This window comes from Lemur catta, chromosome 1, assembly GCF_020740605.2.
Source record: "Lemur catta isolate mLemCat1 chromosome 1, mLemCat1.pri, whole genome shotgun sequence".
NCBI classification, from domain to species: Eukaryota; Metazoa; Chordata; class Mammalia; order Primates; family Lemuridae; genus Lemur; species Lemur catta.
Window position 1 is genome coordinate 224,598,785 of NC_059128.1, and position 22,338 is coordinate 224,621,122.

At 35.5% G+C, this 22,338-nt stretch overlaps 1 protein-coding gene across 1 annotated transcript in view; it reads left to right on the top strand.

Annotated features, from left to right (window-relative positions):
- The window catches only part of RABL3 (RAB, member of RAS oncogene family like 3), a 36,911-nt gene extending 19,398 nt beyond the window's left edge, over window positions 1-17,513 (top strand). Inside the window, exons 4-8 of the mRNA XM_045540180.1 lie at window positions 2,938-3,052; window positions 9,166-9,316; window positions 13,124-13,195; window positions 16,455-16,493; window positions 17,062-17,513. Coding sequence (XP_045396136.1) covers window positions 2,938-3,052; window positions 9,166-9,316; window positions 13,124-13,195; window positions 16,455-16,493; window positions 17,062-17,127 — 443 coding nt within the window. The 3' untranslated portion in view covers window positions 17,128-17,513. The remainder of the gene's footprint in view (window positions 1-2,937; window positions 3,053-9,165; window positions 9,317-13,123; window positions 13,196-16,454; window positions 16,494-17,061) is intronic.
- The last annotated feature ends 4,825 nt before the right edge of the window (window positions 17,514-22,338 follow it).

Here is a 22,338-nt window from a genome sequence, read left to right on the forward strand (position 1 = left end):
TTATAAATAAATAATATAAATAAATACCATCAAATCCTAGAAACTATGAAATTCTGAGTTGCAAACTTGTAAGTGCTAAAGAAGAAATCCATCCAAATCCATATTTATTTGATTATCTCTTCTATACCTACTATTCATTAGGTTTTGCAGATAAGACTGAGATATATTTCTGTTTCTTTAAAAATAAAAAAACCTGTTGATTGAAAAACCTATTTCTGTGTACTTTCACCTTAGCTCTGGAACATTTCTCCTGGTAGAAGCATTCGAGGTTCTTTACTTTGTCTACCATTCTTAGTTTCCTAAGAAACAGAGCATAAGGATCACTCTATTCAAATGCACGGTCTTTATTCTTAGCAATAACTTTCTTCCCTCAATACTTACCTTCTTCCCTCTCTTATGAGCTAGGCTGGTAATCTCAGAAGGAAATTGCAAGTGTCTTTACTTCTCTCTCTTAAGATTAAAACGTTCTCATCAGCTGTCACCCTGACTTCTTTCATCTGGGCCCCACCTTTGCTCTTCTAGCTTATATTCTACAAAGCAAGAACTCTGAGCCCAAATGAAAGAGAAAGAATGAGGAAAAAGGGTGCTCAAATGCCCTTAAAAGCTCAAAAGCCTTACCTAGAGAGCCTCAAAAAATAAACTCCCCCATCCATCTAATAGCTAAGGCCTTTAGAACCCTTTCACTCCCCCATCCAAAAGTTTCACCCATTGTTTTGTGATATTTATACCTGGGAAATAGAGAAGGGAGAAAATATCTGCCATCCCTTTGCCCTAAAATGAGATTTTATTCTGCTTTCCCCAGTCTTTTACTCTCAGATTACCTGAATGCAAATTCTGGTTTACCATGTGACCTAGGGCAAATTACTCGATCTCTCAGAGCCTCAGTTTTCTCATGTGTATAAAGATAATAATTCTTACCTTATAGGACTGTTCTGAAAATTAAATTAGATAACAGTTGTAAAACACAATATCTAGTACATAAGTACTAAATTAATATTAGCTATACTCTTTAATGGTAGCTCTTTATTCCTTTTTTTTTTGAGATAGTCTCGCTGTGTTGCCTGGGCTAGAGTGCTGTGGCATCAGCCTAGCTCACAGTAACCTCAAACTCCTGGGCTCAAGTGATCTTCCTGCCTCAGCCTCCTGAGTAGCTGGACTACAGGCACGCACTGCCACGCCTGGCTAATTTTTTCTATTTTTAGTAGAGACAGGGTCTCGCTCTTGCTCAGGCTGCTCTCGAACTCCTAACCTCAAGCAATCCTCCTGCCTTGGCCTCCCAGAGTGCTAGGATTATAGGCATGAGCCACCATACCATGCCAAATAAAAAGCATTATTTGCTTTTTTAAAAATTTATGCCGTTGATGTTTCTTAGAACCCCTCATTGTGGAAGGAAGAGTGAGTGCAGCTACATATGAGGACAAGTGTCAGATCTCTATTTGTTTCAGACTACCAGGAGAGATAGAGGTTTATCTGAGCTTGCTGAAACAAGTCACCTATACTTGTACAGCACCTTGGTAACACAGATGGCTGAAAAACTATAGAAACCAGTTAATTCTACCTCTGCTGCCCTTCTTTTTCAAATTGACATATACCACATCTTGAAGATGGAGGAATCATCAGTTTTTCATGTCCTTTTTTTATAATCTGGATAATATAGGAAAGGGTTGGGAGTTTGAAACCTATAGTCTTTTGACCATAAGATGATATCCTGTATTCTATTGGGCATTAAAGCTTTTCCGCTCTTGTATGTATCTTACTGTAATATAATAATTACCTGCTTTACCTTTCTATCTAGAATCTTAATTGATTCTGTTTAATTGTATTTCTAGACCTCATTACATTTTGTTATTTTTCTCACTCTCAAAGTCCATGCATGTATTTTCTACTAATTCATACTTCTTGACTAACTCCTCCTACTCTCTTCTAGGGGCATATTTCTGTGCTCTAATTAACTAAATCTCTTATAGGTAGCAAGCTTGCATAGCTAATCATTAATTCAAAGAACTAGATAATTAGACTTTTGAGTTGATTAGGCCCAGATGATCTGCAGGATAATGTTTTGTCAGCTGAAGAATAGCAATTTTATCAAATCAGTACCATTTTAATAAATTATTATTTTCAGTGAGTATAAGTAATATCTCTATGTACTAGTGTCTGTGGCAATACTATCTACAGTGAAGAAACAACATAATTTTTTGAATGAATATAATTTCTTATATACTTGAAGTAGTTTGATTATCTTGATTGATGAGGTGCTTCTGCAAGTAAGATCAGGTATAGAGTAGACAGCCAGGAAGTGTTAAATGAAGAAAAAATATTCTTTTTTTTTTTTTTTTTTTTTTTTTTTTTTTTGAGACAGAGTGTCACTTTGTTGCCCGGGCTAGAGTGAGTGCCGTGGCGTCAGCCTCGCTCACAGCAACCTCAAACTCCTGGGCTTAAGCGATCCTACTGCCTCAGCCTCCCGAGTAGCTGGGACTACAGGCATGTGCCACCATGCCCGGCTAATTTTTTCTATATATATTTTTAGTTGTCCAGATAGTTTATTTCTATTTTTAGTAGAGACGGGGTCTCGCTCAGGCTGGTCTCGAACTCCTGACCTTGAGCGATCCACCCGCCTCGGCCTCCCAGAGTGCTAGGATTACAGGCGTGAGCCACCGCGCCCGGCCCATGAAAAAATATTCTAACAGTTCAATGACAGTTTGTCAGCCCTTGTAAAATTTTTTTAAAAGTTACATAACTGACAAAGAAAGTTTCATAGTTAATTATCTGTAAGTATTTTTAGAGGAAATTTTTAAATAATTGTGTCTGAGTTTGCTAGTCATACTAGAATGCTAGATTCATTGAGCAACTGAATAGTTGTACTTACTAAACTTCACTTTGCCAATTGTGAAATGAAGAGGCATTGTTTTAGTATTGACATTATTTTCTCTATTTTAGGTATTATCTTAGTCCATGACTTAACAAATAAGAAGTCATCTCAAAACTTGTATCGTTGGTCATTGGAAGCTCTCAACAGGGATTTGGTGCCAACTGGAGTCTTGGTGACAAATGGGTAAGCCCAGAATTATTTCACAATTCTTTTCAAATGTTATAGCAATCACAGGTATTTAGTCTCAAAAATAACAAGTGTTTGATTTGCAGATATTTTTGTAAGTGTTTGATTTGCAAATATTTTCTCCCAGTCTATAGATTATCTTTTCATTCTCTTAACAGTGTCTTTCACAAAGCAATAGTTTTCATTTTGATGAAGTCTAATCTCCCATTTTTTCTTTTATGGGTTATGCTTTTGATATCATGTCTAACTCTTTGCCTAATCCCAGACATCCCAGTGACCAGCCTTCCATTCCTTGGTCATGGTGTATTATTCATTTTATTTGTTGCTGGATTTTGATTTGCTAATATTTTCTTGAAGATTTTTGTGTGTGTTCATGAGGGGCATTCATATGTAGTTTTCTCTTCTTCTAATGTCTTTAAATTAATGTAAGGATAATGTTGGCCTCATAAGAATGAGTTGGAAGTGTCCCTTCTATTTTCTGGAAGAAATTGTATATCCTTGGTGCTATTTCTTTTTTGGATGTTTGGGAGAATTTACCAATGAGACCATCTGAGCCTGGAGATTTCTTATTTGAAGGTTTTTAATGACAAATTAAATTTCTTTAATAATGATAGGACTATTCAAGTTATCTTTCACCCTAGGTGAGTGTTGGTAATTTGTGAGTTTTGTGGAATTCATCTATTTCATTTAAGTTGTTGAATTTATGTGAATAGAGTTGTTTGTAGCGTTCACTTATTATCCTTTTGATATTTGCATAGTCTGTAGTGATACCCCTTTTTCATCCCTGACTTTGGTAATTTGTGTCTTCGCTTTGTTTTTTTTGTCAGAATTGCTAGAGGTTTATCAATTTTATTGATCTTTTTCACAGAAGCAGCTTTTGGTTTCACTGATTTTTATCTGTTTTTCTATATATAATTTAATTTATTTCTGCTCTTATCTTACTATTTCTATTTCCTTCCTTCTGCTTGCTTTGGGTTTATCTTGCTTTCTCTTTATATTATAGTTAAGGTACTTAGATTACTGACCAAAGATCTTTATTCTTTTGTTAATATAAGCATTTAACGCTATAAATTTCCCTCTAAACACTACTTTAACTGCATCCCACAAATTTTTTAATGTTTTTTAATGTTTTTTCATTTTCATTTAGTTCAAAATATTTTCTAATATTCCTTGAGGTTTCCCCATGGATTATTTAGAAATGTGTTGTTTGGTTTCCAGGTATTCAGAGATTTTCCAATTATCCTTTGTTATTAATTTCTATTTTAATTTTATTTTGGTCTAAGAACATACTTTGTATGATTTCATATTTGTGCACTACCCAATGATCAGTATGTGACCTGGGTGTTGGTCTCCCTGTTGTTTCAGTTTGCAGCATCTTTGGTATGCTGATTAGGATCAGATCCATACATGTACAGCTTTGAGAATGAGCCCAGGGGTTCATGGCCTATTTTGCAGGGTTGCTTTCTCAAACTTCACCATCTCTACAATCTCCCCCATACTTCAAGGTTTGCTGGGGCTCCCTTTTTTGTGCCCTGGCCAAAAAACTGGGGCATTTGTTACCTATTCTGTTATATACTTGTGCAACTGCACCCATGTCCAGGGCCAAGTAGCAGGACAAAGAAAAGAATAAATACAATGGGAGTTGGCCCTACCCTCTTGGGATTACAATTCCACTAATCAGAGAAAAAGGTTTCCTTTCCTCTATGCTCCTGAGCATTCCCCTTGTGTTATAGCTTTTAATATACCATTATGAAATTGTTCAGGGGCTGGCTTATGATAGAAGTGAAAAAATATTGGACTTCCACACTTCCTCCAAGCATTAGGAATCCCTTTTCCTGTTCCATAGGACTTCTTCTGGAGTTCTCTGTCTGCACATTGACCACTTTCAGGTTCCAAGCTAAGTTGAATTCAAACAAGGGGATATGGAAGGAAAAAAGTCATAAACTCACTGCTGGTTCGATGATACTTCAAATTTTAGCCTTCTTTCTCAGTGTGCCCACTACTGTTTACTTTTCAGAGTTCTCAAATAGCTGCTTTATGCATGCTGTCCAAGTTTTATAGTTGCAGTCAGTGGGAAAGATAAGATAGAGTTTACTTACTACATCTTACCTTGAACAGAACCCCACTTCCCATTTTTGACTGAAGAAAGTCTTCCAAAGACTTTGTTTCCTGTGTGGAAGTCTAACTGTTATGTGAAACCTAAATATAGTATAAGTTTGAGTGCATATGTGTGGATGCCTGAAAGACCTACTAAAGCATAAACACAACTAATTTAAAACCCATATTTCAAAACCTAGTTGATATTTCCTATTTCTTCTGTCAATTCTTTTCATTATTGATGTCTTCATCAACCTAGCCTTTTCTCTATTTTCTACTAAAATTATTATTACTCAAGAAATTTAATAAATATTTCCTGTCCACATTACTGAGTGGAGCTCTCTGAAGCACTGCTGGTTCAGGACCCTGCATGATTCATGAATTGTCCTTTGCTCAAATAAACTCTGCTAAAAATTTTTTTTAAAAAAGGAAATTTATTCTTATGTAAACGGGGAATATGCAAGAGAAAAAAATTTTTTTTAGTTAAAAAAAAATTTATTCTTAAATTTAGGGTTGGGAGATAACATGTTCAAGGAATTCAGGGTGGCAGTAAAAATTATAGATACATTTGCATTTTGGCCCTACATCTTTATTTTGATCCTATAGGTGACCCCACAAATGTATAAAACAACATTAACACACTGGTGCTTCACTGGTGTAACATCAAAAGATTTGGAAACAACCCTAGTGTCCAACAGAAGATTCATTGAACAAATAATGGTATATCCACATACAGGAGTACTATTCAACTATTTTAAAAAGAATCAGAAAGATCTCTATGTACTAAAATAGAGAGATCTACAGAAGACATATTTTTAGTTTTAAAAAATCAAGATACAGAGAATATATATTGTAACCTCCAATTGTGTAAGAAAGGGAAGAAATAAGAATACGTACTTATATTTGTATAAAGAATCAGTGAAAGGATAAATTAAAAAGTAATAAAAATGGTTACCTATAGGGGGCCAGGAGAAATGGGTGGATGAGGACAAGGGTAGGAACAAGACTGTTTAGCATATGTCCTTTTTATCAGTTTACATTTTAAGCCATATAAAAAAATTGGGGTAGGGGAGGGGGGACAAGGGCAATATACATAACCTAAACATTGGTACCCCCATAATATACTGAAATTAAAAAAGAAAAAAAGAGAAAAAAGCTCAGTCTTATGTGCCTATAAAGCTCCAGGTTTTTCTACTCTGCTATGGTATCCCCAGGTCAAAATTATCAAATAAAATATATTGAAAATTTTATTCTAAATAATGAAGCAGTACTCTGTCATATAAAAAATAAAATTTAACTGTATTTAAAAAATTGAGGTAAATTTTATCATAAGCATTTTTTACTGCATTAATTTTTTTAACTTTTTCTTACAGAAAATTTTAAACATATATAAAGAATAGAAAATGAACTCCCATGTACCTGTCACCCTGTTTCAACAATTATCAATATATGGCCAATCTTGTTTCATCCATACCTCTACCCACTCCCCACCCTCAACTGGATTATTTTGAAACAAATGTTAGACATATCATTTCATCCCTATGTACTTCAGTGTATAACTTTAAAGGATAAGGACTTTTTTTTAACATAACAGCATATAATTATTACACCTAAAAATTTAAGAATAATTCTTTAGTAATCAAATGTTATTTTAATTTCCCCAATTGTTTCATAAATGTTGTAGTTGATTTGTTCGAAACAGTATCTAAATAAGGGTCACTCATTGTAATTGGTTTCTTAAGTTTCTTTTAATCTTAGGTTCCTCCTTCTTGTTTTTTTTCTTTTTTTTAACCATCTAACAGTTTATTTATGAAAGAAGATGTCTTGTTTTTCCTGTACAGTTTCCTGTGTTCTGGAGTTTGATGATTGTATCCCTGTAGGGTCTTTTAAACTTGTTTTTGTGAATCCTAAATCTTCTCTAAAGTGGTAATTAAATATAGTGGTCTGAAAGATGCAGATATTTTGTTTTTGTTTTTCCAAGTAGTATTATACATATAATATGATGCCTCATTGTCTGTCTCTTTGTGATGTTAAGGAATTATCAGCCTTATCCATCCATGATAAAATAGTTTTACAAACAGAAAAAGATTTCAAGATCAAATTTCAAATTGGATACAAGATTTTATGAAGGAAAGTGGGAAAAAAGGAAAGCTAAAAAGAGAAATAAGAGAACAAACTATATATGTATGTTTCATATATGTCAATATTCAACAGATTGTGCAAGGCTATAAGTGACAGATGTCTGTGCATCAAAGACGATATTTGATAGGATATATACAAAAATTTGTATATGAGACAGAATTAGTGAATGTAGGAAAAGGAAATAGTCATAAAGGAGGGCAGTCAAAATTTTATTCTTCATAATAAAGCAAATTTCAGGGGTTTTTTTTTTGGTTTTGTTTGGTTGTTTTTGTTTGTTTTTTTTTTGAGACAGAGTGTCACTCTGTTGCCCGGGCTAAAGTGCTGTGGCGTTAGCATAGCTCACAGCAACCTCAACCGCCTGGGCTTAAGCAATCTTTCTGCCTCAGCCTCCCAAGTAGCTGGGACTACAGGCATGCACCACCATGCCTGGCTAATTTTTTCTATATATTTTTAGTTGTCCAGCTAATTTCTTTCTATTTTTAGTAGAGATGGGGTCTCGCTCTTGCTCAGGCTGGTCTCAAACTCCTGACCTCGAACAATCCTCCCACCTTGGGCTCCCAGAGTGCTAGGATTACAGGCATGAGCCAACACGTCCGGCTGCAAATTTCAGTTTTTGACCATGTCTCCTAAATCAGGATCGATGTCAGTGAGAAGAATCAAAGGCCTTGCACTGAACCTATTGCTTTGATGCAGTAAATAGAATGGTAATATTTTCGTAAGAATGGGAGGTTATATAGCTGAAAACAAATGTGTTCCAAGACTGAACAGTACCTAAGACTCTGTAAGATTTATTGTGAAGTGCATAAATACTTAGTAACTTTGCTCCTCACCCCAATTTAGGTAACTCTGAGAAAGAAAAGTAGTGTCAAAGGAAGAAAAAAGCTGCATTCAACTGAGTTGTAGTGATTGGATTATGCAATATTGATTTACTGCCATAAATTGTTTACAACCAGATTTCGCTGACTATTGTAAATTGAGCTTAAAATGCATCAGAAATCAAAATCTGTTTTATTTCTGTGACTAGAATTTAATTCAACAATAATAGGTTCTTGTTCCTGTGAGTAATGAGAAGTATCATTTATATTACCATCAATCCTATGGGTAAATATAGGAAAAAAAGGATTGTAATAACCAGTGACTCAAGGCCACTAACCCAAAGTGATTCTTATTGCCTATCCTGTGTCTCCCATGTCAGGACAAACTGTTACTACATTCTTTCCTTTTACTACTTATTTTGCATTTCAACTATTTCCTTCCATGTCTATTTGTTTAATCTGTATTTCCCAAGCTATAGTATCACCTATATTTGATTTATTCTAGGCTTCATCTTCCCTATTTCTTATTTTCTTATTTTCCTTAGTTCTTTACCTTTCAGATAGAAATGTGTATCATAGATTTGGAGTTTATGCATACCCCAAAAGGCACCCAGAAGCTTTTCATTTTCCCTTCTAGCACAAGGCTTAAGTGCTTGGTAGGCTGCTGGGTTTTCTCTACACTGAGGTTAAAATCTGTTCTGTGCTTCTACACTGAAAAATTCCTGAGCTGTTAGCCTTAGAAGACAGAGCTATGGGGGAAGTCAAGTCAACTGATTGTGGTGTACTTGATATACAGTTGTTCAAGTAGTCAATAAAATACATGGGACCAAATTTTGAATGGTTGTATGAATAGTTGAAACTCAATAGATGATGAGGATGGATTGATAAATGAACAAGTAGATGGAAGAAATTGGGAGAAAAGTAAGTTTATACGGGATAGGTGAGCAGGAATCAGTTAATTTTCAGTAAAATAATGTAAGCTAGATGCATTTAAATACTACACATCTACATGAGAAAGTTAAATTCTGTTCACCTGTTCATTATTATTTATCACAGGGATTATGATCGAGAACAGTTTGCTGATAACCAAATCCCACTGTTGGTAATAGGGACTAAGCTGGATCAGATTCATGAAACCAAGCGCCATGAAGTTTTAACTAGGACTGCTTTCCTGGCTGAGGATTTCAATGCAGAAGAGATTAATTTGGTGTGTATTTTCACTAATGCATGTTTATATTATTATCAGGTAAAGGCAAAAACCAAAGACTTATATTTGAGTCATATATTCTAGTGAAAGAAGCTTTGTACTTGAAGTCAGGCTGTTTGGGTTCTCATCCAAAATAGTCAAGATTGGAATCAACATGTCTAAACTGTCCGATGTACACAGTGCACAGACACTTCAGCCTTGTATGACGATCTATTATAATATTCAGACTTTATTCTATGAATAATGTAAATCATGGGCTTTTTCTTGAGAATATTTTTAAAAATCACACCAAAATTAAAATAATTAAATTGATTAAGGTGACACTACACCTTGATTATTCTTGCTTCAGAAAGTGTCTCTTTGGCTTCTTAAACTACAAAATTTTAGGACTAATTTTTCTAAACTTATGCATATACAGAGGATTGAGACTCTTCCTTAGATAGCTAACTCAATTAGAACTGAGTTCTAAAAAGACTGAGAAACAGTTGATATGTAAGCCACTTAGCGATATCCAGAGAATGATCCTGGCCAGCAGCTTCATTCATGGTTATATGTTGTTGTTCACAAGCAGGATTTTTTTTTTTTTTGCAACATATTCGGTGCACCTGGCATTCCAGATGTACAGGAATGGTGGTGTAATAATACTAATGGCCAACATTTATTGGCCACTTATATGCTGAACATTGTTCTATTACTTTACTTACATTATCTCACATTCATCTTCACAATCAACCCTGTAAGGTAGGTGATATTATTATCCTCATTTTAAAGATGAAGACAAGAAACAGAGAGAGGTAACTAGGCCAAGGTTACACAGGTCACATAGGGCACTTAGAGCCTGTGCCCTGCAGTTAAGCCTATTTTCCACTTAATTGTCCTTTAGCTAACATTTAGAATTTTGGAGTTGAAGGAACTCTTCGAATCACTTAGACCAACAGTTGACCAAACCTGATTGTATATTACCAACAGTACCTATGAAAAATTTTGAATAACTGCCCCCCTGCTGGAGATTTTTATTTATAAGGTCTGGCAAGAGGATCTGTAGTTTTCACAAATAACTCAGGTGGTTCTGATGCCCTTACTCTGTGAGTCAACATTTGTGAACACTGCTTGGATCAGCCCCACCTCTACTTCCATAACTGCCAGCTTCTGCCTGCCATTCCATCATTTTTACATTCTGCTTTGCAGTGGAGGGTGCCTGATTTTTCTCGGCTCCCACAATGGAATATTTAATGTAGATATGCCAGGTAGTCAGCACTGGACCATGATTCTCCAGAGATTCCTGCTATATAGATATCTGATATCCTTGTGGAAGAAGTACTGAGGTTACTTTATTGGAACATTATTTCCAAAGGGAAATTTACCATTGAATACACTTAATTTGTTCCAGTGCTTACTTTTAATATATTTCTAAATGTATCTGTTTCTAGTGGCTGTGGGTTTCTGTGACAATCACCTATATGTTTAATATATGTTATTTCTACTTGCCTTACAAAGACAAGGCCATCTTTTAATTGTTAGACAGATGTGAAGGTATACAAATAGTGGGACTTAAGCACACATGATCTCCAGGGAGTTCAAATACAACATGCTTTTGGCCTTTATCAATGTATAGCATCAAGAACACAGCAGAAATAACAATAGGAGAGAGTCATGAGGATGCAGAGAAGAAAAAATGAGGAGGAAAATCGGATACAAGAGAGTTTCAAAAAGAGCAGTCAAAAACATTCCTCAAGTAAATATAAAGCCTCAAATAAAAAACTATTAATAATATAACAGTATTAGTGCTAGCTTCATCAGTTACTGTATGAATTTACTTAAAACTGTAGAAAAGTAAAAATATAACAGATATACACTTCAAAAGTGGAATGAAAGTTATCTTCTGCCTAAATAAAATGCAAATTGTTTTAATTATAAATAGGTGGCAGATTATTTTTTTAAAATCCTGTTAGGCTTATTGTGTCTAGTACAAATTTTTCTCTGTTGTGTGTTTACTTCATAGTGATCATATTGAAGCATCTTCCCTAGTTAATAGTCCTTTCTCAAGCTCAGACAAGCTATTTAGAGCTATTAATTTTCAGGCTTTACCCTTAGCCACAATCAATGGCAGATGGCTCTGTCAGCTCTAAAAGTCTCATCCTAAGAATCATAAGCTTTCTCTAGCCTGGTCAACCTGAAATTGTGGAGCCCTAGAATTAAGTTTTTTGGGGTGTTTTGTTTGCTTGCTATTTGATTTAGTACTTTAGCTCTATTTAGAATTATCTCTGAAATCTTTTGACATTTTCATAACTAATCAATATCCATTTTATAAAACATTTCTACCACAGGTCAAAAGTTTTTCTCTTCTTATATGCCCCAACTGGTATAGAAATGTGTTCAAACATCATTTCAAATACAATAGTTTATACAATGATGTTTCAGTCTGTATAATTCATATATGGAATTATCTTTATTATGGTAAGTGCTTTTTGTGCCTGAAAATTCAATCTGATAACATTTTCTTAAACTGAAGAGAGAAGGAAATCAGTATTTCAATACTTGCTATATCTAGACATAGATTATCTTATTTAATACTCAAAAAACTCCTGTGGGTTAAAGTATTATTATCCCCATTCCACAAATGAGTATGCCCAACTTCAGAGGTTTAGTAACCTAACCAATGTTACAAAACGATCTTAGAAATGTTAGGACAGATACTCACATTCAGAGCTTGCTGCCTTCAAAGATCCCTGAGTTTTGAAAAATTTGCTGTAGTCTCTTTTTTGTGGTTTTAGAGAATGTATTATAGTTTCCAGCCAAAATTTAAAATGTGAGCCCTGAAATGTTGCATATGAATAAAATAAGTAATTGTTTCTAAATTCATTAGAAAGGATTCATGTGGGCCTAGAGTTATCAAAACAGAATAAATGCAACAATAATTTCAGTAATATCTCAAGAGGCACAGAGGGCCTATAGCTAAAAGACAGATATCATCCTTGCAAAGGAGCCTACATGCTATCCTCATAATTTAGTCGTAGGTAGCATTTGAGGTAAAAATCAAAGTACTCTGTTTCTTGAGGTGGCAAGCAAAAACAATGCAACACTGGAATTCCAGAGAAGGATAGTAAGCCCTTTAAGGTCTTTGCAAAGTTATTGTAATGATTTAATGTTCCACATTGTTTTGTCTCTTCTGGACCCATTTTTTTCCTATTTTAAAAAATCCTATCAAACAGTAGTAATATATCTATTGTTTATTATCAAAAACAATATATCTTTGTGACCTACTAAGAGATGAAGTACCTTGCATCCAAGGAGTGAAAAATCCCTGGCAACTGTTCTGTTTGTTCTTTGCTTCCCTAAATCCTTATTATCATGTTTCCTGCCATTCATATGAATTATACAGTACTTAATTAGTTGAGCACTGGTGAGTAACTAGTACTAACAAGTGAAGTGTTTACTGTTTTTAATGGCTCTGTTTCTGGTTTTCAGGGTAAATGTAGGTAGGTCACTTGATTAATACCTTGGTTTTGTTGTTGGTATAATATTAGTAATCTTGTCTTCCTCTACGAATTATTTGATGATAACTACATTGATTCGGTCAGTATACCCTAAAATTGCTTAACTGACAAAGAGTAAGTGGCCTTATCTTCCTTTAGTACTTTCTGCCTTGCTTTGTGCATCATAATTTGAAAATTATTTGAATATTTTATGAGAGTATTGTGCCTAATAGTATTACGCCCAAAGAAATGTGCAACAGGAAAGGTTATGACTAACAAAAAGCTTAGGTTTCCTAACTTTCAATTGTGGATCTTATGTTTTATCTTCTAGGATTGCACAAATCCACGGTATTTAGCAGCAGGTTCTTCCAATGCTGTCAAGCTCAGTAGGTTTTTTGATAAGGTAATGGCTTCAATTACATTATTTTTAAACTTAATTTAGATATTATGAGAGTTTAAATTTTTGTAGGATCCTGTGTCCCTTTATTCCTTTGTACGAAATTTCACAGCCTGAATAATACTTGTTTTGATCTCTCTTATCTGTTGGTATAATTGCTCAAGGCCTGCTGACGTAGTTATTCCATCATCAGTGTTCTCTAAGTAAAGGGTGAAAGCTACTGAATTTAAATGGGGGTATTTAAAAGATACCTCTCCTTCAAACAAATTATGTTGACCCATTTTGTAGCTTTTTTTATACTTATTCACTCGCTTACCCACCCCCACTCCCCCACACACACACAAAAGGCACCGAACTGAGGAGATTCTACTTAGTTAAAGCCCTGAGTTCTTTTTGCTCTCCCAGCTATTAATACTCCCCACATGAATGTTACTGTTACTTTTTAAGGTTATATCATTTTCTTGATTTCCTTATGTTTCCCTATTAGGAATCTTTGCATTTCAATTATTGACTCTTTGCTAGTAAAATCTTATTATCCTAAACTAGAATGAAAATGTAGAATGACTCAGCAAACTGGCAAATTAGAGCTCTGTTTGTCCTTCCTTTGCAAGGCCGTACAGCTGCATTGACCAAGTTTAAGTTGTTCACCCAATGTTGACATTGCATAGTAAAGTAGAATAGGATGTCTTCCTGTATGTTATTATTGAAAAAGATTAATTCCTGTATTATATTCCTTTTTAAGTGAAATCTCTTAAGAAAAACATTTCCTCATAGCTCTGCTTGATGAACCATTTTTCTTTTAACTATTTAGGGATCTAATATTTGGCCCTTTTGTTCAATATGTCAGCATAAGATAAGCTCCACTCCCCTCTATGTTTAATATTAAACCACTAGGAAAGTTTTGTTTCACTGCAGAACTTCTTAACTAGTTCATGGCAAATAGGGTACAAGTGTACTGAGATATTGATTCCCGTAGTTCTTAGAGCAGCCAGAGCCCTCAGGCTTGGGGACTGGGTGATTGACAGCCTTTTCCATTTTCCCCAGTCTGCTGTACAAATACTAGCTCTTTCTGTGTCTACCATGACATGAAAACTGTTGAGAACCACTGCAAGGAACCAAATTTTCTCTCCACATTGTTTTCAAACTTAAAATGTAAGCACTTCCATTTGGTTTGGATCCATGGCCCCCATCTGATACAAAATTCTGTCCCCTAAGAACAGCAGCTTGTAGATGTGATCTGACATTGGAGAGATCCCACAGTATATTGTTTTAAATTTTTTAATAATTTATTAATTTTGAAATTTAAAAAATAAGATGTACTAACTTATATCCTAGGGGTTGTAGACTAGTGTAACCCAAGTTATCAGGCAAGCCTTTATTTAAAAAAAAAAAATCAGGAGCAATTGTTTGGTTTTAGGAAGGGGGCAAGATTTGGTAAGAGAAGTACATTGCGAGTTGTGGGTAAAGAATTATGACCAAAAGCAAAAGGTAATTTCTCTCTTCATTGCCTAAATCACAACAAAAGGTATGTGGTTTAGGAGATTGGCCAGACCTCTGGTCTGACGGGTTTGCCTGAAACTAAGGGACCTGATGGCTAAATTTCACCTAGTTTTCTGTACATCAAATCTTTCAGAATTTAGTGTAAAGATTTCCTCTCCAAGAGGAAGTCTAACTCCTTCTGCAGACTCCCTTGGCTAGTGGTAATTCTTCCCACTCTAGAATGATAAGATTTTCCTGTCCTGCCATGGAGAGAGGACAGGGAATCAGTCCCCTTCTTGGTTTCTTTGGGGTCAAGTGTTTTGAGATGTACACTAATAATGAACAAGTTTTTCTACTTCTGGAACCATTGAATGCAACTTTACCCTAGATCTCTTGTGGTTAACAGTAACCCAGCCATAGTTTCCAAAATAAAAATAATCTGGATGAATGGCTTCCAGGCCAGGGAGAGCAACCTGTCACATGCCTTGGAAGAACATGTTCTGCTCTTATTCCAAGGAATTTGTAGCTTTACAATTCCAGATCCAAATGTTTTAGAGTTCATCTCCAGTTAATCTGTATTCTTATCTGATTAACTTTTCTTATCACAACAGCTCTATGTAAAAAAAAATACAGATGCTTCTCAATTTATGATGAGGTCATGTCCCAGTAAACCCATTGTAAATTGAAAATATTGTTAGTCAAAAATGTATTTAATACACCTGACTTATTAAACACAGCTTAGCCTAGCCTACCTTAAACATGCTCTGAACGCTTACATTAGCCTACAATTGGGCAAAATCATTTGACACAAAGCCTGTTTTATAATAAAGTTTTGAATATCTCATGTAATTTATTGAATACTGTACTGAAAGTGAAAAACAAAATGGTTGTATGAGTATTCAAAGTATGGTTTCTACTGAATGCATAATGCTTTCACACCCATCATAATATCAAAAAATCACAGTCAAACCATCAAGTCAGGAACCATTTATAATAACTGCTTCTGTAACCATTGCAGTTTCTCAAGTGTTAGAACAGTATTTATTATTTTTTAAAATGTTTTTCATTATCTGAAAACATGATGCTCTTTAACTTATTACATTTCGACATATATTTTGAGGGTTTCTTTTCAATAGTGGTGATGGATTTGTGCAGATACATCTACTGCTTGAACTTGATTCTCCTACTGACCAAATACAGACAATTCTGAAACTACTGAATTGAGGGTGCAGATGAAGTCCATAAATAGAAGCAGTCAACAAAACAGTCAGACTGCTTTTTGATGTGTCATCTGCTTACACTGAGGACATATAGAATTTATCACTGTTTGCTATAGGGATGTGGTGGTTTGCCACATTAAGCAAACTCCTCTTTAAGAAATAGCTATACTATGGTTGCAGGCAATTGCTTTGCTTTTATCTTACGGATTCTGTTTGGTCCCTTTTGGGGCGGACTGCTAATAAACTTAGAGTCAAATTTGCTGCCATACTCTAATTGCCTGGGATCTTATGTCATTCTCTCATTATTTAGTTGTTTTTGTTGTTCATTTATTTTGTTTGATCTGTCATTAATACTTTCTGGAATGAGGCAGGCCTTTATGGAAATACTGTCACAATCCTGATCTTGTTAACAGCAGATTTTAACTCACTGTACTGAATGTCTACTGCTACTAAAAAGACCCTTAATTTGGATATATTCCTTTTAGTCCCATTAGTGGCCACTGTAGGTAGCCACTTTTCCCAGGTATGTGGACTAAGCACTTAAAATCTTTATTTGTTTCTCACAGGTCATAGAGAAGAGATATTTTTTAAGAGAAGGTAATCAGGTTGGTATTTCTCTTTTCTTGATAAAATGGATTCTTAAATTTGGACAGGTGATTTCCAAATTTATTTTCACAAGTGGTTAAAAAAGGTTGGGGAAAGCCCTTTATAGGCACAAGCAACTGGTTTTCTATCCTATTAAATACAAAAGGAGAAAATTAGAGCAAAGGGAAAATGAGGGTCTAAGAAACAAGGAGAATCCAGGAATAAGGTTACATTATAAAATAATAGAATAAAATCATTTGCTTGGGTCTCCAAAGTTATATGTTCAGAGTCTGTCATAATACAAATAATTTATATAAAAGTACCATAGGTAAGTATTATGAGATTCACCTTCATCTTTTCTGCTTTAGATGATACTGTCACCAATTTGTTGGCAAATATTTTCCGTTTTGGTAGAATTTCTTTTTATTATTTAATCTTACATGGTTTTTTTGAGAAAAACTTCATAAAGCTAGTTCTTTAAGTAACAACAGGCTGACATACAGAAATGGAAAATATGGAAAAAAATTACTATTAGCATTTGAACTTTTTATGATTGAAACTTAATGTGATTATCTTTCTTGCCTGCAGATTCCAGGCTTTCCTGATCGAAAAAGATTTGGGGGAGGAACATTAAAGAGCCTTCATTATGACTGAATTACACTCATCCTTCGGAAGAATGAGCAAGCAGTGGCAGTTTTTCACAGCTTTCTTCTTGCTGTGTCGATTATTAATGTCTTTTAACAAAATCATCTTAAAATGCTACCCTTCAGCCTCGCCCTTTAATGGAAAATGAAGGAAGTGACAACATGAGAGGCCCAAACTTTGTCCCCGTTCTCTCTGTTCCTCACCTTTCTGTCCCTATTTATGGATTATGTAAAAGCCCTGTGGAAATATGAGATATTGTCAAAATGATGCAGTAAATGAGCACTGACGGAGTACTGCAGAGAAAATTTACCCTTGCCTGGAACTGGAGGGTTTTTTGGGTCTGTAATTTTCCCACACTCATTGCTGAAGGCTTAATTAAGTACTTCAAAAATGTATCTCTATTGTTTTACCTTCTTTTGAGGGGAAAGGTTATGTTAACCAGCTCTGAATTGTCCACCCCAAACAATGTCTGTCATTTTCAAAGATGCAAAATGGTGTTATTTAATTGTCTCCACCTTCATCACACACAGAGATGCCTAATAATAGCAACCCTTGTCTCCCTCTTCTCTCCTTTGCAAATGGCTCAGTGGCTGGAAGAGGCGGACTAATCGCTGGAGTTAAATATAAATACAGATTAATAATACATGGAGAACAGCAGCATCAGAAAGGAAGAATTCTGTGAAAAATTGACAGCTCCTTTACTCTTTACGTTGCAGCTGTCTGCAGTCTCATTGTTTTCTGTTTAGAAATAGATATGGTGAAATCTAAGACCTGCACAAGGGCAGTAAGAGATTTATAGCCTGTTCATTTTTTTTTTTAAGGAAAAGTCAACTCCTGAAATGTCCGTTAACTATAGTCAGAAAACTAAGAATATTATTCTGTGTCAACAATATATTTATGGAGAGAAGTAAAAATAAGTTCCACAGCAACACATTTACATGAATTATGAACTGGGATCCTTGGATTTCATAATCACTCCAAAGCTGCATTTTGGGGGTGGTGTGTGTGTGTGTGTGTGTGTGTGTGTGTGTGTGTGTGCATAATTGTTCATCATTACTTTTTTTTAACCCATCTTTTTACTTGTTTAACTCTCTCTATACTAACTTCTTTTTTAGTATATAAACCTGGTTTCTAAAAACTAATTCATTCAACATCTTATCACCCGAATTCTCTCTCTGGCTCTGTTGCAGGTCTCTACACTTCTGATTTTTTTCCATATTAAAAAATAATAATGACAAATACACAGTTTCAGCTTCATTTAAAGCTAGGGAAAAAACCAAAGTCACTTCCTATTCCATTTTAATTAAATTTTGGAAGTACTTCGGGAATCATGGTATGATAAAGAGGATTTTAAAATAATGTTAGAGAGTGCTTTTAGAAAGGCAGTCTTGGGAATTTGGAAAAGAATTTTTAAAGCAGTTTTCATCAGCTCGACTATTCTCCAGACTTTCTTTACTTCCTCCCTGATAAGACCTAGCCCTGCTTTCTTTTTGATATAGAGAGCTATGCAAATCTTGATCTGTATGTGGAATTTGTCACAAGTATGTTGGAGCAGAGTATGTGCAATTGGGAAGTGGAAACCAAAGGCTACACAAAGACCTAAACCAGCTAAAGCTCTTTATATTCTCCTTTAAAAAGTAAAGCAAAACCCCTTCCTTCCCTCTCCTTTCTTTCCCTTAATTTAAAAAAAAAAAAAAGATCATCCTAATTCTTTATTTTCTACCTTATTAAAAAATAAAATAACCCATCACTGATTGCTCCAGGGTTAACCTAGAAAAATGAACAGTATTCCTCAACTCCATTTCTTCTTGCTGCCAGGCTTGATTCCCTAAATTATAGTTTTCTAAAAAAATAAATAAATTTGTTGCAAATATTAGTAGCAGCAAAATAAGGCTTTTTGCCCAAATGAATATTATTAGCTGGAGTTCTTCCAAAAGAATGTTTTTGAACATTAATTTTTGCTAACACTTCCTGAGAACTACTCATAAAAATTGCTTTTAGGTAATACAAAGTATAAGTATCAAGATATTTTTAAAGTGTTAATTAAATCTTAATTTTCTTCTTGGTGGGACAAGTTGGTAGCAACAGAGAAAGATTTCATTTTCCTGTTATGATTTAGAACTCTAATCAATATTTTCACCATCGTGGAGGTGACCACATGTTAAGGCATATATGTGGCCACTCATCTGTTCCTTGGGTGGGTAGGACCCTTAGTTGGAATCCAACTTAGGATTTGGGCTGGTCTCTCCACCTTAATGCTGATGGGGTTCAGGACACACTACCCCAAAATATAACACCCTGGTATTTGAGAAAACAGCGAAAGCAAGAAGGTCACTCACACCTTCCCCTCACCCCTTCTCCCCTAATGCAGGCCATAAAACCTAGGTGACCTTTCCCTGAAGTGGGTCATAAAACTGTCATTCCAGAGGTACCCTTTATCCTTGAAGACACAGAGACACTAAGAATCTGAACAAACAGGCCTTGCTAAGTTTCCCCCAGTGTATTACCATTAGATCATATCCTTTTGTCCTCCAATCATACTTCTGCATGAGTATTCATAAAAATACACAGGTTTCCCTGTTTCTTTGGGTCTTCATTTCTTTTTTTTTTTTTTTTTTCTGAGACATTCTCACTCTGTTGCCTGGGCTAGAGTGCCATGGCGTCAGACTAGCTCACAGCAACCTCAAACTCCTGGGCTCAAGCAATCCTTCTGCCTCAGCCTCTGAAGTAGCTGGGACTACAGGCATGTGCCACCATGCCCAGCTAATTTTTTCTGTATATATTTTTAGTTGTCCAGGTAATTTCTTTCTATTTTTAGTAGAGACGGGGTCTCGCTCTTGCTCAGGCTGGTCTCAAACTCCTGGCCGTGAGCGATCCTCCCACCTTGGCCTCCCAGAGTGCTATGGTTACAGGCATGAGCCACCTCGCCCAGCCCGGGTCTTCATTTCTGAAGGCTCCCGTGTCACATAAAACTTACACTAAATGAATTTGTATGTTTTTCTCTTGCTCATCTGCCTTTTGTTATAGGTGCCTCAGTCATGAACCTATAGCAATGAGTGAGAAAAGAAATCTCTTCTCCCCTTTATAATGCTCTAAGAAAAGCTGCTCCTAAAGGGACTGATACATATTAGCTTTAGCTTGGGTTCTTAGAATTCCCCAAACTTGAGGCATTCATGATATAATCCAAGTGCCCTGACACTATTTGGTTTTCTGTCCATTCTGAAAATGGGCTTCATGGAACTGATGTGCCGGGCCATCAGACTGAGATGGAGAGCTCCTAACTGCTGCCATAATCAGAGGTTTTCAGTCTTCATTTCAATAGTGTGTGCTATGGCACCCAACATAGAAGTAGGACCTTGTGTGGGTATTTAATAGATGGTGGCTTAACTGAGTTTTTAAAAGCACAGATAGCATCCTATTTTAAGAAGTTTGAAGGTGTAACAGGATGTCTGCATTGATTTAGTATCTGTTAAAATTCAAAGGAGGATACTGTTTTGGGGAAAGGAGGAGAAGGAAATTAAAATTTCATTTCTCCATAGTCCCAGGACTGAGCTAAATCACTGTGGTAGGAGAGAAAGGGTTCAGGAAATCTGGCCCTGGGCCTTAAACATTCCACAGTATGTTTCCCTATGTATGCAAAATATCTGGAGCTGGAGTCTGTAGGACTGCTCCATGACGTAGGAAAGGGACCAGACGTCCAGTTACAATTAATCTGCATCTCCATTTAAGGACTTAAAGCAATGCCTTTCACACTCAAAAGTGTATAAAAATCTCTTAAAGTTCTTGCTTAAAATGCAGATTCCAGGATTTCATCTCTCCCCCGCCACCCTCCCACCCCGTCCCCAATTCTATATGTATAGGATAGAGCCAGGATTTTGTATTTTTTAATCAGGAAAACTAGGTGACTTTGATGCAGCTAATCAGGGTCTAGTCTTTGAAACAGACTAATAAATTCATCAAAAAGCAGAGACTATAGATTGTAGACTCTGTACTTTAGGAGTGCCATTATAGCAGAGTTCTTCAAAGTTCATGTTTGGCTGCCTCCACGTGATCTCGCCTTAATGAACTGAACCACTCTCAAGGCTACACCTGCTAAGGTGAACACGCGGTGACTGTCATACCTTCTGCTGGCAAAACAGGAAATGTTTGTCTTTGATATACTGCTATCATTTTTATTACTGTCACTTTCTTCCCTCTAGGTATATCTCTTTCTCATCAGTGCCTTGCCATCATATACACACCCCTTCTTTTGTACCATGTTTGTTTTCTCAGCTAGCTAACCACTGAGTTTTACCAAGGTCAGCAGTAAGTACTGGTGAAGAATAGAACCTCTAAACTCCAACCAAATCGTAAAGCCTTGCTCAATACCATCAAGTATATCAGGTAATCCATCCATTCCATCTTCTTCTTGGGGATATCTGTCCGGGAGTCCTCTATTATCTAACTCCATCCTGGAGTGATTGCTCTGTAGGCCTGCCATGCTCTGCTTCACATTACCCTGTAACAATTTCCAGCTACCTGGATGTAACGTTTTCCACTTTCTTGGTGTGTGTCAGTGGTCTTCAAGTTGGGATGGGTACAAGTATGCCCTCTAAGAGGTATATAAGCACAGATAATTTTAAGAGAATCCATAATCACCCATTTCCAACTATGGAAAAGGAATAGTACTCTGATATATCACCCCAGGGTATAAATGTCTTCAGGGTCAGGATACCCACACAAGGACAACTCTAAATATTTCTTTTATTTAAGGACTTTGCTTATTCCATTCCCCACAATTATTATTATATTATTATTCTTTTTTTTTAATGCAGAGTTTCTGAAAGCAAAGCAAAGAGTTTTGGTAGGAAATATGCAAGGCTGTGGCATGTTCTTTCATGGCAAGACTTCTGTCTGGTCTATCAAAATATCAAACAAAATTTTTATCAAAAACATACAGTGAAAGGCATATAAAATTCACATTTTTATTTCCCCAGCCCCTTTCTGAGTAAATGAGTTTGGCAAAGCACCTCTAAGTAAAAGTATAATATTTAATTAAAATGAATGCTTCCAGTAGGTGGGTAATGAAGCCTTTTGAAATCAGGTTTCCAATTTGTTTTCAACACAATTAAAGAAGAACCTAATTGAGTTGTTGACTGACAAATTATTAAAAATAATGTTTAATGATAAATCACTGTGTGATTTTTAATATTTAATTCAGAAATGAGTGATGGAACAAAA